A 14,719-nucleotide genomic window follows, 5' to 3' on the forward strand; every position below is an offset into this window, starting at 1 on the left:
AGCCTCTCTTGATTAAGCTACTATTATCTAAGTTACGTGCTAGAGCCTCTGAATCTGTATCCTCCTGACTCACATAGCACAGCCCAGGACGGCATTTCCTGAGGAAGTCCAGGACGATCGGGGGCTAATCCTAGGCATTCACATTGTCCCACGACCACAGAGCTGTGACCCATTTCCCAAGGACCAGCTGTCTTCTTGGAATAAGAGCTGGGGAAGCTGCTAGGAGGAAGCCACTGTATTGCCAAGGAAGTAAGCACACCTCATATTCCACCAGTATGGACACTGGTACATTTGCGCTAGCTGTTAAAACACTGAAGTACTTCCAGAACGGCTGAGATGCAGCCTCTGCCCTGAGAAACCCCACCCTTCGAATGTTCCCCCTCCCCCGCTATCCTGGCCCCAGACCCAGCGATGAAAGGGGTAAAACCTGGCACAGAAAGGGGCCACCAGGACCTCGTCCTGACCTCTGGACAGTGACTCAGCAAGACTTACCAGGTGTCGAAGATTTTGAACGTCACCGCTGGCTATAAGGTAATTGAAGGGAAATGACACCCTGAACTCAGCGTCAAGGGTGATGAGGGTGACACGAGCTCTGAAATCCAGAGACTTGTCATTGAATTCCTACCTCCACCTCCTTCTCTCTCTCCTCCCCAGAGACAGAAACGCCCCAACCCCAGCCAGGACCATTCAGAACGTGCCACGATCACATCCAGACGTTATTGCACTCTTTTATTTACAGAAAACACAGATAAAGCATTTCAATGTTCATTTAGCAAACCGATCCACTCTTTTTTTTTTTTTTCTTTTTGGCACAAAGAAATATCACAGATGGATCCCAAGATCAATCAGAAACCCCTAAGATTTATCAGCCATCACTGGTCCAGGGGCAGCCACAAGACTCAGACAGACAGACAGCATCGCCACAGACTGGAGAAAATAAACAAGGTCCACATTCACCTCACAGTAAAAACCTGTGCGCCGACAGGCAAGGGCGGGCAGGAGGGGGCAGTTTCTCTGCTCCGAGGTGGGGCGGTGGGCATTGGGGACAGGAAGCCAGATGGGGAAGGATAGACACCATTCATAAATTAGAGAGAAGTGGCCTTTGTGTTTTGAGCCTCTTGCGTTGCAGAAGTAACAGTGCAAAAACTACCATACCCTGACCACTTGTTCCAAAAGCTTCCGAAGTTGTGTGGTTTGGGGTGTCTCTCCTCGTGGGCGCCCGTGTGTGTCTGTGTGTGTGTGTGTGTATGTGTGAGTGTGGTGCTTGTAAACATTGTCACCATTCACACAGAGACCCAACGTCCGTGTGTCCGAATGGAGTGGGATGGGGGCTGGACCCCACTTGCTGCCCCCTCTGGCGCAGTGATTCCTGTCCAGGACATAGTGCAAATTTCAGAGACAAAGAGAGGCAGAAGGGCGTGGGGAGTGGGCGGGGGGCAGGAAGGACACAAAGACGGGGGCGGGGAGGGAGGGGGAGATAAGGCAACAGTTAAAAACGGTCCATTTTATCAAAACCGACACGATGTGCCCCTCACCCCCACCCACGGAGCCCCCGTCACGAGAAAGGGCGGAAGTCCCGCTCCTCCACCAGACTGATGGAGGGGTCCTTGAGCTCCTGCTCCGAGGCGGCCATCCGGTAGCCCAGCTGCGCCAGCACCCGCTGGCAGGCGTTCTGGGCGAAGGCCACAATGTCATAGGACAGGCGGAAGCGCCAGTTCTCGGCCGTGGCCGCCGAGTTGCGCACGGTGCCGTATTTGTGCTTGCCCAAGGCGGGGTCCCCCTGCGTGTTGTTCTGGATCCAGCGGGCCACGTGGCTGTCCAGGGGGATGCCCAGGAAGCCATAGATCTCCTCGGTCTTCTTCATGGGGTTCCTGGCCAGGTCCTCGTAGCGCACCAGCATGTACTTGCCCTTGAGCCACGGCGGCCGGGTGAGGCCGGTGGACACGGAGTTGGAGAAGTCCTCGCACACGGTGGTCAGCTGCGTCACGTCCAGGTTGTAGGGTTTCCTCCCGGTGCCGTACCACAGCCGCCAGAGCCGGTACGTGTCGCGGAAGGTCTCGCTGCGGGAAGCCAGGATGCCACGCGGGTCGCGGACCAGCTGGATGACCTTGAGGTTGAGCCGGGGGTCCTCAACCAGGGCCCGCAGGTCGTTCACCTCGGGCACCCGCACGGTCTTGATGGCCACGTGGCTGCGCTCGCGACAGGCCTCGGCGGCCACGGTCAGGTTCAGCAGGCCGCACTTGCGCACGCAGTCGCCCTCCTCCAGCACCAGGTCGCCGGAGCCCGGAGGGTCGCACACGGGGCGCGAGCACAGCACCCTGCTGGCGCCGCGGCGGAAGATCCTGTCGGTGGTGTGGTTGACGGGCGGCGGCTTGATGTAGTTCTCCAGGAAGTAGAGGTCACAGTCGTACAGGCTCCGCAGGAGGTCGCGGCTGGCGCCCAGCATCACGCGCCGGTCGGCGGGGTTCTTGCCCTGGGTGAAGCGCGGGATGAGCGTGTTCTGCACGTGGTAGAGCGGCTCGAACAGGTAGAAGACGTCCAGGTGCTGGTTGAAGAGCTGGCCCACGAAGGACGAGCCGCTGCGCGTGGTGGCCAAGATGAGGACGTGGGTCTTGCGGGAGAGGTTATAAGCGAAGGTGGGGCCCTCCTCGCAGAGCCGCTCGGCCAGGCCGGCCTCCGCCAGCCCGGGGCACGTGTGGAAGGACTTGGCGGTGAAGGTGCGGATGGCCGTGTACTGAATGGCGATGGAGGCCAGAGCAAGGAGGAGGACGGCCTTCCAGGAACATTGCATGGCTGGGCACCTTCATGGGGCTGCTTCTCCACCGCGCGAGGTCTGCGGGCAAAGGCGGGCAGCGTCAGGGGCAGCCAGGCGTGGGTGCCTCACACGGCCAGGGGCCCCGGCTTGCTCTCTTGGAAGAGCTGGCCTCCAGGGCCCACGGATCCCAGCCCAGTGCTCCCACGGGCACCTAAGGCTAGGCAGCTTCTACACCAGACTTTACATTCTCTGGGAGCTTCTGGGGACTGAACAAACTGATCGCTCGAACCCCAGGGTTCAAGCTACAGACTGCTGTGGGGGCCTCCCATCGGGAGCCCGGAGTTCCTTCCTGGGGCCCCGAAATGCCCCGACTCCATACGTAGGAAACGACCGGTTCCTGGCTCAAGCCATTCCCCTGCCACTGCCTGTCACCCCTCCCGGCATCTTCTGGGGCCGCCTGCATCTTCTTCAACCCCTACGAGCTGACACCCAGGTCCTCCATTCCCTTGCCCACCCCCAGGAGGAAGGAGAGCCCATGTCAGATGCTTCCTTCTGACCCAAGCCCCCTGCAGAAAGTGCCCTTGCACACGGTGAGTGGGTGGGCTGCCAGCATCAGGTCATCCTTGCAGGCTGTGCCAGGAACGGTGGACACCCGTGTCACCTGGCCCCCAATTTATGGATGCAGGGGAGCAGTTTACCCCAGATGAGGACTCCTCGGGCTCCCGGAGTCTCTAAGAGTCAGCTGGCCCGCAGCAGAGGTGGGGTCTGGGGCTGCTGAGAAGCATGACTTCTGAGGCCCCAGGCCCTCCAGGATTTGCTCCTGGCCTGGGGGAGGCGTCTAGGCCATGGGCGGATGACCCCACTGACAGCAGAGTGAACTGGCTCCTCCAGGCCCCCCACCCCCACCAGGCCTCAAGAGCTTCCACCCGTAGGCCCTCAGCCCCTTCTGCCCACAGGGTGAGCTCGGGGACCCCCGTGTGATCCAGCAATGGCCCCAGAGAACTCAGGCAGGACAGAGAGAAGAGAAGGGAGTGGAACAGAAGGGGCCCCTCAAGGACTGGAGAAGGCGTGGGGGATGCGGAGGGCCCCAGGGCAGGGAACACGAAGGGTGCGCTTGGGGTCCAGGGCAAGGAGCCAACCTGAGCCTCTGGAAGTTGCCTCCAAGGGAGGCCAGCTCAGCATCCCGCTGTGGGGCAGGGCTGGGCTGTTCCACGGGCACATGCAGGGAGGGCTCCGCCACTCACCAAAGAGGGGCTGCTCGGAGCTGGGGGGTCCACAGCCACCACGTCTCCTGGCCGAGCCGCAGTCCCAGCCTGTGCGGCAGCCCTGTGGCTGGCAAACTGCAAAAAGATTGGGGGGGGGGGTTCTGAGCAGGGGGGCTCCCAGTGCCTCCCTGCCCTTTCTCTCCTGTGTCCTGTGCCCCGCAGACTGCCCCCTAGGGCTGGCAAAGAGGGCTGCCTGCTCTCCCAGGTCTGTCACTGACCCATGGCTCCAAGTAACCCAGCGCCATCTTTGATCCCCTGGATCCGGCCCCCTGAGTCCTGGCCTGCACCCCACCCCCTCCACCCACCTGCCTCACCCCCTACCCCTCCCCTCCCAGCAAGTCACTGTCCCTGTGCTCACAGAGAACCCAGTGGGCAGGGAGCTAGCCACCCTGCAAGCCCAGCCGACCAAGAGCTGGTGCCCCACATGGGCAGCCACCCAGGGAGGCACTCCCCCCCCCGCCCACTGCAAAGAAACTCACTGGCCACAGACACCCCCAGGCCTGCCTAGCCCTGTTCAGCTCTGGCGGCCAGACAGACCCGACCAGACCCAGCGCCCGGCGCCCAGCAGCGGAACAGAGCATCAGACTCAAAGTTCCCCCAGAAAACTGGCCTGAGCACAGCCCCGATTGGTTCTGCATGTAAATCAACAGGGCAGCCTGGCCCTTCAAAGCCCAGCTTGTGCAGTGACTCCCCAGGAGGGGGGCTCACCCCAGGCCTCCAGGTGGAATCGGCGGCTCCGGTGACAGCGGCCCAGACGCAGAGGCCCTCGAGGAGGGACAGCCAGGGAGGGCGGTTCCACTTCCGACCACACTGGAGACAGGAGACCGGCTACCTGCAACTCAAAGCGGACGTGAACCAGGGAGCAGTCGAGACTGTGACACGCCCCACGGGTTCTAAGCTGAAACACCAAGGCCGTAGCACGATTTGTTAGCATCCACGGACTGCTTCCAAAGTGCCAGCGAGGCCCCGTCCACATTAGCTCATTTCTTCCTCGCGAGAACTTGACGTGGACGCCAGGATTCGCCCCATTTCGCAGGCGAGAAAGCTGAGGCACAGAGAGGCCAGGGACTGGCTGGAGCTCACGCGCCTGGTCGAACCCCACCTGGCAGGTCCCCAGAGCCACTCGTTCCCTCTCAGGGATTCGACCTCCTGTCCCTCCAGCTGACACGTACTCGGCCTTCAAACATGCATGCCATCAATGTCCCAGCCCATCTGTGAACGGGCAAGGGAGGGACCGGGCAGCAGAAGGCGACGGACAGCCGATTCCCGAGACTTGGAGCGTGTTCCTCCCCGCTTTTGTCTGGTCTTGCTGACCTGTCGGCTCAAGGCCAAGGGGGTGGACTTGCACCCTTTGTGATCATCCTTCCACATCCCGCTGTTTGACATGACACATTTGGGGGCGGGGTGAGCGGGTCCCCATTTCCCAAACCTCCAGCACCGCCTGCCTCAGCTCACCCAACTCTCCACACCGTGTTATTCCTTACAACCCGCTCTGGGAGGCTAGGGTCCTCACTCCCATTGTTCAAACGGAGAAACTGAGGCTCCAAGACTAAGCAAATGGACATAAGCAGATAAGTAGCTGAGACTCAAATCCTTCTGGGTCAGACTCTTAGGCCAGTGCTCCGGCCCCTTCACCATCCGCTTAGACGGAAAGAAACGGAGCTGAAGCAGGCTGCTTGCCTTGGGGGGGTGGGGCGGGGGGGTGCACAGAGGCTGGGCTGAGATGGCAGTGGGCCAGCTGAGGCTCCGGAGCTGAGAAGTCCTGTGTTAAGTATGAAACTCTGCTTGGTACCTATAGGAAGCAGTACCACGTCACCAGGTGGCAGTAAACAAGGGAAGGGCACAGTCTAGATTTTTGGGAGCCTCCACTGTGATCAGAGAAAACCCGTAACTCTGACCGCACCCCATCCCACTCCTGTCTCACCCTGTGGCAGGACTGGATGAGGTGCCCAGACAGAATGGCTTCTCTCCATTAAATGCAGCTCCCCCGCCAAGTGCAGGCCCGGCCTGCCAACGGCCCCGAGACAAAGGTGAACACCTTTAAAGAACAGGCAGGGAAGGCCATCAATCACAGTGCTAGGTAATATTTTTAAGTTATTGGGGGCCCACTCTTTAGTTGCGACGCCATTTCATTCTGATGTCCCGCTTTGTGCTTGTTCACAAACACCTGTCACACAGCAGCAGGAGCCAGGCACCGTTCTAGCAATTACAAGAAAAATACTGTGAAGGAAGGCAAGCAGTGACTGGGCATTCGCGATCTTTCTCCCAGGCCTGTGCTCCCCTCACAGGCGTCAGCTCCCCTTGCCCCCACACCAAGCCTGTGAGGCTGCCCCTGTCACATGCCCATTTCACAGATGGCGAAGCTGAGGCTCCACAAGGTCGGGTAACTTTCCCAAGCTGACACCCTAGTAAGGGGCGAACCAGGATTCCAGCCCGGGCAGTGTGCTCTGAGTCCATGCTCGAAGCCACTCCCTGGCCACCACATTCAACTCCCTGGGGTCCCCGCCAAGGCAGGAAACAGGAGGCTTAAAGAGACTTCACCTAACTCTAGGATTAGGGTTCCCAAAACAATTCACCCAGGGTTTTCTTCAAAGAGGAGCATCTTCCAGGGAGGGGACCATTCAAGTTTCTCCCCCTCATTTCCCCTCCCCACCCCACTTGAGGCCAGGACTGGAAGCTGCTGCCTTCACTAATGAATCAGAAGGATGGGAAGCATCTCGATGTAATAAATCCCTAAGAAAGCGGATGCAGGTTCACAAAGTGCAGCCTGGGCACCGAGCAAGGGCATGTGTCCACAGGCCCGGCCCGGGAGGGCACAGCCAGGGCATGGGAGCAGGAAGATGGAGGAAGTCAGGCCCTCCTAGAAATGCCCCCGCTCTCCTGCCAGCCTGGCAGAGCCAGGCTCGGGGCTGGCCAAGCGTCCTTGGTATGCTGGAGGCATCTGCCCTGGAAACCAGAGGCCCCGGGGCCAGGGCCCCCCTTCCCACCTTCCCAGGGGAGCTCTGGCCACTGCAAGGGACTCCTCAGTGCCCTTGTCCCCCAGCCAGACTGTGGGCCCACGGCCCCTCCCTGGGCTTCCGGCAGCCCTGGCGTGGCCTCCCTCCGCCTCTGGGTAGTCCAAATCCAGGCAGATTTTGGACAGGGGAGCCCAGAAGCTGTAACCTCTGCTGGAAGGCAGGGAAGCTGGTGCACTCCACTCCCCAGAGAAGCGCCGGTCTCAGTGTCACTCGCCCTGCGATGGGGGCGCAGATCCGGGGTGAGCTGTAATTCACAGCTAAGAGCTCAAGCCAGGGAACCACGCCCCCAGGATTCTGGTCATTCACCAGCTGTGTCTGAGCCTCACTTTCCCCATCCATTAAATGGGTCTAACCATAGTAGTGGCAGTTGTAAGAATTGAAGGACTTAAAGCTTAGTCAATGCCGGGCATATAGATGTGGCACAGCCCTGTGCCGGGACATGGGCTCTGGCGCCAGCCCCACTGATGGCCAGATTTCTTCCTCTCTCTGGGCTTCTGTTTTCTCACCTGCAAAATGGGGATCATTTTAAGAAGCTGTGTGAGGACTCAGTCAATATGGAGCGTGGATACAGGAGGCACTCAACAAACGTCGGTTCCTGTGAGCATCATTCAGTGTCTCGTTTGCTTTTTGTCTAGGGGAAGCACCTCAGGACAAGCCATCGCTGACTCTGACAGGCAGGCGGACTCTCCCGGGCTCGGGACCCAGACCTCTGCCCTCGCCCCTTCGTCCCTCGCTCCTCTCCCAGCCGGAACTTTCTCCTGCGCGGGCTGAGCCGCCGCAGTGGCGGTCCTGCTGCCCTCTGGCGGCCACATCCCGTAGTGCGGCCTGAGCCCTGCGTCTCCGCCGTGTCCAGCTGGGGCGGGGGGGGGGGGGGGCTGCAGCCAGTGTGAGGCGGTGAGGGGCGACGTGCCACGCCCACCCGGGCTGCTGGCCCTGTTCTGTGCGCCCCCTCATCTTCACCCACACTCCAAGAGGCAGGAGCAACAGCAGCGTCGCCTCCGAGGCGCTCTCCCCTGGTTTCACCCCGCTGCGGCAGCGGAAGGCACCCTGAACTGATGTCACGGGCGGCAGCAGCCCACTGCCTCTGCCGGTCCCTGCTGGGTGACCTTGGACTCAACTCCTGGCCTCTCTGTGTGTCGACCCAGTGACTCGAAGGGCCTCCCAGGTCTGAGCAGTGGGTTTCTCTGCCCTCCGGAAGGCCCCATACTCCATTCCCAGAGTTAGGGCCACCCTCTCCGCAGGCCGGGGGACCCTCTTTTGGGAGTGGGAAGGCCTCAGTCATCTTCCAAGAAGACAGCAGAGTTGGGCAGCTCTGTGTACCAGCCCCCCCAGCCTGATCCGTGGCTGCCCCTCTGGGGGCCCAAGAACCAAGGGGGAGCCAGCTCTGCCAACTTCGCCCCCACTTCCTGCCCTGTGAAGTCGCACGCGACCCAGAGCTGTGGCGCTTGGCCTTTTCTGGGCTACAGACCCCTCGGAGAGACACCATCCCCCTTCCCAGAAAGATCCGTTTGTGCCTACAATGTTACACACGCGACTAGGAGGTTCCTGGACCTAAAGCCCACTCGCGGGCGCCCCTCCTCTTCTTTAGAGCCCTCACCCCTTCTACAGGAGCATTCTCCCCGCTCCCAGGATTGTCTTCTCCACGGACCATCTCAGAGAAGGCGCGCAGATGGGTATACGCTGACGTGGAGACCTCACTCAAGATACGAAAAGCTGGAGCAGAAGACACACGTGCAATAGCGTACCACCACTTCTCACTTTGACAAGGCTGTGCGTGTGCATGTGCGTGCGCGTGTGCGTGCGCGTACGTGTGCGTGTATATTTGAATCCATGCGTAAACAACCACTGAAAGAGCTGTACTGAACCACTAACTAGATGCCCCAGTGGGGGGAACTAGGGGACTGTGATGGAGGCGGGGGATGGCACAGTTTACACTGAGCATTTTGGTTCAGTTTGAGTTTATTAACTTTTGGGGACAGAGCGAAGCCACTCATGCAAGAACTAGAGGGGTGGCTGATGACACGGTGGGGCAATGAAAATCAGTGCTGGTCCTTCACTGTGCCTCCTATTCTGTCCTCAGGGCACGGCCAGCCAGCAACCCTCCCCCGCTGCCAAGGCGCCAGAACTGGGCTCTGTCTGCTCAGGTGGGCCACAAAGGATGGCGGGCGCCTGGGGCTGCCGAGACAGGGCAGGAGCTGAAAAAGAACGAGACCTCAAAAGGGAGCCTGGGGTTGTGGGGAGCAGCTGAGGCCTGAGTCCAGGAAAAGACTCCCCTCCCAGCTTTTTCTCCCTAAAAACAGTTTGTAAAGCCCTGGGGAGACAGGGAGAGCAGGGGGAAAAAACTGAACATCGTAATTCTGACCAGACTCAGGAGCCAGGAGGGAGGGGCCCCGAGGCTCTGGGGTCCCAGGAACTGGAGCAAGGGGCAGGGGAAACTGGACGGGGAGGAGAAGCTGGCACACAGGCCTCTGGGATGGAGACTGCAGAAAGGAAATGCTTAATCCCTGAGTCTGCAGTAGCCAGAGGTGATCCACCATAGATGTTTGTTTGGTTAAGGCGAAAACATGTAAAACAGCCAGGTTTTTTTCTTCCTAAGGAAAATGAGGCAATGAAAACGAGGCAAAGGGAAAACAAGGGTATGAAAGTCTGAAAGAACTAGGGGCCAGGTCAGGGTACAAGAGCCAAGTCACTGCTGGGCTATACATACAGGTCAGAGCTACCTGGCTGCCAATGGGAAAAGGGCAACACTTCATTACACGTTTCATAGGATCCACGAGATGAAGATTAAAGCTTCTGCTCAAGAGATACCCGGTTATTCCTGATACTGAATCCAGCACAAGATTTCTCCTGAGGCAACCCCTAGAGACAGCAATTGGCTCGCCAACTTTTCCCCATCAGTAGAGCTGCTCGGCTGCCCCTTAAGAGCTCTGGTGTCTCTAGACTGACCAGAGCAGGTCACTCCACTGTCCACACATGATGACCCTTGAGAAGTTACCCACAGGCGTGCGAGGAGGCAGGCTGGGTGGTGGTTGGGCGCCCCGGCTGTGGGGCCAGCCCGGCCTGCGCTCGCACCCGCCTGCTGTTGCTTTGTGGCTCTGAGACCTTGAGCAAGGCTCTCGCCCCTGCAGGCCTCAGTTGTCCATATCTATGAAATGGGAACAACGGTCACAGGACCTTTCAAATATCTGGGATGTGAGACTGAAAGCAGAGAAAGCTGGGCACAGAGGGGTACTCATGAATTAGGAACGGTGAGTGTGACTTTTGGGGGCTACTTAACCCACAAACAGCCAATGGCAGCCTGGAAACGTTTCAGGGAGTTGAAACAGATGCCACGGCCTCCCCCTTTGAAGCACCCACAGACTGTGTGGTTGGGCTGCAGACACCCACCGTTCTGCCCTGGGCCCAGTCGGTCAGTGGGGTCCCGGCCCCCCCTGAGGAAAGTTCTCCCCAGCAGTGGGGAGAATGACTGACCTCTGGCCCAAGGCCCCAGTGTGCCCGGCTCCTCATGGGGCGAGATGAGTCAGAAGGGCTCCCTGTCTCAGGCCGGTCCTACTACAGCCTGGCCTGCGGTAGGCGGGACCCTTCTGCCCCGACACTGGGCGGAAAGGCCCCGGTTTCCTGTCCCCCCTCCTCTCCCCAGCAGCCACAGCCAGAGTCGGAATAGTACCGAGGCCCCACCCCCTGGATACCGGGCTTCAGCCCATCCTCTGGGCTTCAAGGATGGGAAACCGCCAGCAGGAGCGAAAGCACAGGCAGCTGCTGCTGGAGGGGCTGGGACAGGAGCCGTCTGTCCCTGGAGCTGGAGTCTCCAGGGTTGGTCCACCTGCTCAAGGCCCAGCCAGCTCCCGGGGATGACGGAGGGGCTGGGTCGGTGGAGGCGCATCTGAGCCTTGGGGCTATAACATGAGATGGTGGGAGCTGCAAGAGCGATACCCAGAGATGGTGGCGTCCCGGCTCCCATCAAGTGGGTGCTCACGCAGGTACCACTGCCGTCTCTCACAGATGAGCAGAGAGGCTGGGGCCAGCAAGGGAACTCGTCTGAGCATGGGCAGCTAGTCCGTGGTGGGGCCAGGGTTCAAGCTCAGCTCTGAGGACCCCCAAGCCCTGGCCGTGACCACAGAACTTAAGCCCTCAGGCCGCATGAGAGCAAGTGTCACCAGCACCTGGTGACGAGAGGGTAGGGACAGGCAGTGCCAGTGCCAAAGTGGTCACCAGGATCCCAGCACACACTGGTGACAGACACCCTTGGCCTCGGCAGTCCCCTCAACCAGACATGGGCTCGTCCAACAAACACCGATTGACCAGCTCCAAGATCAGGCCTCTGGGGTATCAGCTGGAGGGATGGGGCTGCCTGGGGTCCTTCCTGGCTGGTTCCCAGGCACACCAAAAGGGTCTGTGCCATCTCACTACCTCCCAGGGGATTCTCTGTCCCCAGCTGAATGACACAAAGGAAGATAATCACAAAGACCGGAAGAGGTAACGGGTGTGGGCACAGCTGGTGCAGCGTCACATCTGGTAGGCAGCAGCCGAAACGCCCTGCTGCCCACTCTGGGGCTCCAGGTCTGGTCAGGCAAGCAGAGGGACGAGTGAGCGGTTTCCCGGTCAAGGAGCCCAGGAATGCCCAAACCCTGTGCAGCCAAGAGGACACCAAAGGAGGTCTTTATTACCACCTGACCTGAAATGGTCTGGAATAGGGCATAAGGTTTGGGATCAAGGCCCAGAGAAGGCCTCTGTGTTCCTTAAGCCCAGAACTTACCGCCAGCTCACAGCTGGTCGCAAGGATGCCGGCACGGCTCAACCTGTCCCTCCTCTGTCTCCTGGCTGAGAACTGAAGGGGAGCCACCCATTGGTAACATGACAACTGGAGGAGCATTTCTGCCCCACATCAAGTGGGACCTCCGTAAGGGACACAATGGCGGCTGCTCCCTGAGGATCCGTGTCACGGGGAAGGGCCCGAGGCTCACCAGGGTTAAGTGACCTGCTCCCACAGCTGGGAGGTGGCAGGGAGTGGAAGCAGACTGAGGCTCTGGGCATTGTGGGGGCGTGCATGTGGCACGAGGGCCTCCCCTCGCCAGAGTTCTCCCTAAAGCGCCCCTTCCTTCCCCGGACGCCCCTCCCCATGAGCTCTCCAGACCCTGTACTTTCACCTTAAGTGGTCAGGAGCAATGTAGCAGAGGGTGAGACCCAGACCTTGGGGCCTTGGCAGCCTTACCCTCTCTGAGCCCCAGGTGCCCAGGGAAGGAGATCACGCATGTCCCCCTCCCGGGCAGGTGAGGGGCTTCAGTGAGACCTCGCACATTACACGCTTAGCATAGCGCCTGGTACAAGGCCATGATCACTCAATGATACCTTCAGGAGGTCGGCGTCAGACTGTCATCTTCACCTGCCTGCAGACTCCCTGAGGGAGAGCACCAGGCCCTCCCTCCGCCCACCCCCCACCCCCGGTGCCCACCTTGGGGCCCCCAGCGCACTGCAGGGGCTCGGCGGGCGAGAAACCACTGGTTGCCCCCAGGAGAGACCCCCAAGAAGGGAAGGGTTGTGCGTTCCCCATGCCAGAGGAGGAGCCGAGTAGACCTGACGATGCGGGCCACGGCCTTCCCGCTCCAGTCGGGAGCAAACACAAAGAGGGGCTTTCCAAACATTTAGGAAACACAGGAACTCTGTGCCCCACACGGCCCCGTGGGGATTTATAAAGAACAAATCATGCTTGACAAACTTGATAGCTTTCCTGATAGAATTACAAGACTGGAAGATGAAGGAAACGCAAGCACGGTAATATATCTTGATTTTGAGCAAAGCATTTGATACAGCGCCTCGAGTAATCTTACAAAATTAATTCAAACAGACTTGGCCCTAAGCACTTGTCACAGGGCGGGAAGCAGGAGGGGGCCAGACCCCCAGGGTCCAGATGGAGGAGGCAAGCCCAGGGGCAAGGGGCCGAGGAATAAGCCTGGGAGGGGCGCGGTGCTGCCAAGACCCGGCTCTGGGTCAGATCTTATCTAACGTCTTCATTAATGATCCTGAGAGAAGGAGTAAACAGTCCGCTAATGAAATTTGCAGAGGATATTAAATTGGAAGGTGGTGTGAACACCAATGAGGACAGCAAAGCGGTCCAGAGAGACCTGGGGGAGCAGCTTGGCAGGAGTTGAAAGCGGGGGGATGTGTGGGGAGGGGGGAGTGCTGGGCACCATCTGGGACTACCTGGAGAGCCAGAGAAGCAGGAAGGGCATCCCCAGGGCTGGTGTGGAGCTGGGAGTGGCCACGGCTAGCCTGGGTTCTGGCCAAACAGGCAAACCCAAGAATCTCGGTTTTTCCATCTGTGAAATAGAAGAGCCGGCAGACGTGGAGGATGCCTTGCAGCTCTGACAGCTGGCAGTGATGGGGGCAGGGGGGGCGTGCCTTTGGGGAGCTTGAAGCTGAAGTTCACCTTACCAGAGGGGAGGAAGGAGACAGTGACACGACGACGAGGAGGGGTTATCCTCTCCTCTTTCCAGGCCAGGGAGGGGAGGGCGATGGAAGAGAAAGGCTGGTGAGGGAGCCTGGCTGAGCCATCACTGGTGCCCCAAATGTCCCCGAGCCACCTGCCCAGAGCAGGTGCTCCTGGGGTGAACAGCAGCGGCCAGGCCCTCTCCCAGCCGGCTGGGCAGTAACACATTGCCTGGAGGCTCGGGCTGGAGCCCCGAGCCAGTCCAGACTGGTAGGGTGTGCTGGGAACACTGCAGCCATAGCCGTTCACTCTCGAACCAGGAGGGAGGTGGGGGGCAGGGTCCGTTATCTTTCTGGAGAGTTCCTGAACCCTCTGGTGGATCCTCAGGAGGGAGATGCATCCCCAGCCAGGTGAACAAGCCTCCCCGGGATCAGAGACAGATGCCCCACCCAGTCCCTTCTCTGTCCCCCCAGAGCCTGGACCTCTCCTGCCCCTCTCCCTCTGGCCTGATCCCTAGGGGGCTGAGGCAGAAAGCGGCCCATCCATCTGGACTCAGAGGATTTGGTCCCACAAGGCTCCCCGGCAGGTGGGGTCTGAACAGCAGCCAGGACTCCCCAGCACGGTGCCGGGCCCTCAACAACCCAAGTAAATGCTCTGCGGGAGGAAGAAATGGATGGCTGGTTCCCAGCTGGGGGTGCACCGGGGCTGCTGGGCGAGGCTCTCGCAGCAAGAGGCCAGCCCTGCCAGATGTCAAGACCACCCGCCGGGGCAAAGAGGACGGATCCAGGTGAACGCACAAGCCGGGGGAGTTCCTCCCAACCGCCTGAATTAATTAGTGAATTTGACACTTATTGAACACTTACTACGGCTCATTCTGAGTGTGTCCCTCATTTTAACGCATTTCACGACAACTCTCCGAGGCAGGTGCTCTTACTTCCCCCACTTCACAGAGAAGGAAACTGAGGCATAGCACAGCCACCAGGAGCCGCCTTGGCACCTAGCCAGAAGGCCCCCAGAGAGGTGGCAGCCTGCCAAGAGCCTCAGGGGGAGCAGAGCGGCTCCTGATGGGGGGGCCCCAGTGGGTGGGCAGAGGCAGCCCCTCCTGTAGGGGCCTGAGAGCCTCACCCAGCCCCTCCCTGCCCCCCTGGAAGGGAGTTGGTCCAACTCCTCCAGACTTGTGGAGCCCAGTCTTACTCTGCGCTCCCCGTCTCCCCCCACACCGCCGCGCTACACCGAGTCCTCTGAACAAGTCTGT

The 14,719-nt window shown here is 59.9% G+C and overlaps 1 protein-coding gene across 8 annotated transcripts in view; it reads right to left on the reverse strand.

Annotated features, from left to right (window-relative positions):
* Positions 1–708: 708 nt before the first annotated feature.
* Positions 709–14,719, reverse strand: part of CHST1 (carbohydrate sulfotransferase 1) — a 100,315-nt gene continuing 86,304 nt past the window's right edge. For 7 of the 8 annotated variants that reach the window (XM_070563836.1, XM_070563839.1, XM_070563835.1 and 4 more), the window contains 3 exons: positions 4,729–4,852; positions 4,000–4,095; positions 709–2,833 (listed from right to left, as the gene is read on the reverse strand). In XM_070563836.1, the coding sequence (XP_070419937.1) occupies positions 1,556–2,791 (1,236 nt within the window). In that variant the 5' untranslated portion in view covers positions 2,792–2,833; positions 4,000–4,095; positions 4,729–4,852 and the 3' untranslated portion in view covers positions 709–1,555. Of the gene's footprint in view, positions 2,834–3,999; positions 4,096–4,728; positions 4,853–5,944; positions 6,054–14,719 lie in introns of those variants that run through there. The other variant, XM_070563840.1, reaches the window with a different exon arrangement.

Source organism: Equus przewalskii, chromosome 11 (assembly GCF_037783145.1).
Source record: "Equus przewalskii isolate Varuska chromosome 11, EquPr2, whole genome shotgun sequence".
In the NCBI taxonomy this organism is placed as follows: Eukaryota; Metazoa; Chordata; class Mammalia; order Perissodactyla; family Equidae; genus Equus; species Equus przewalskii.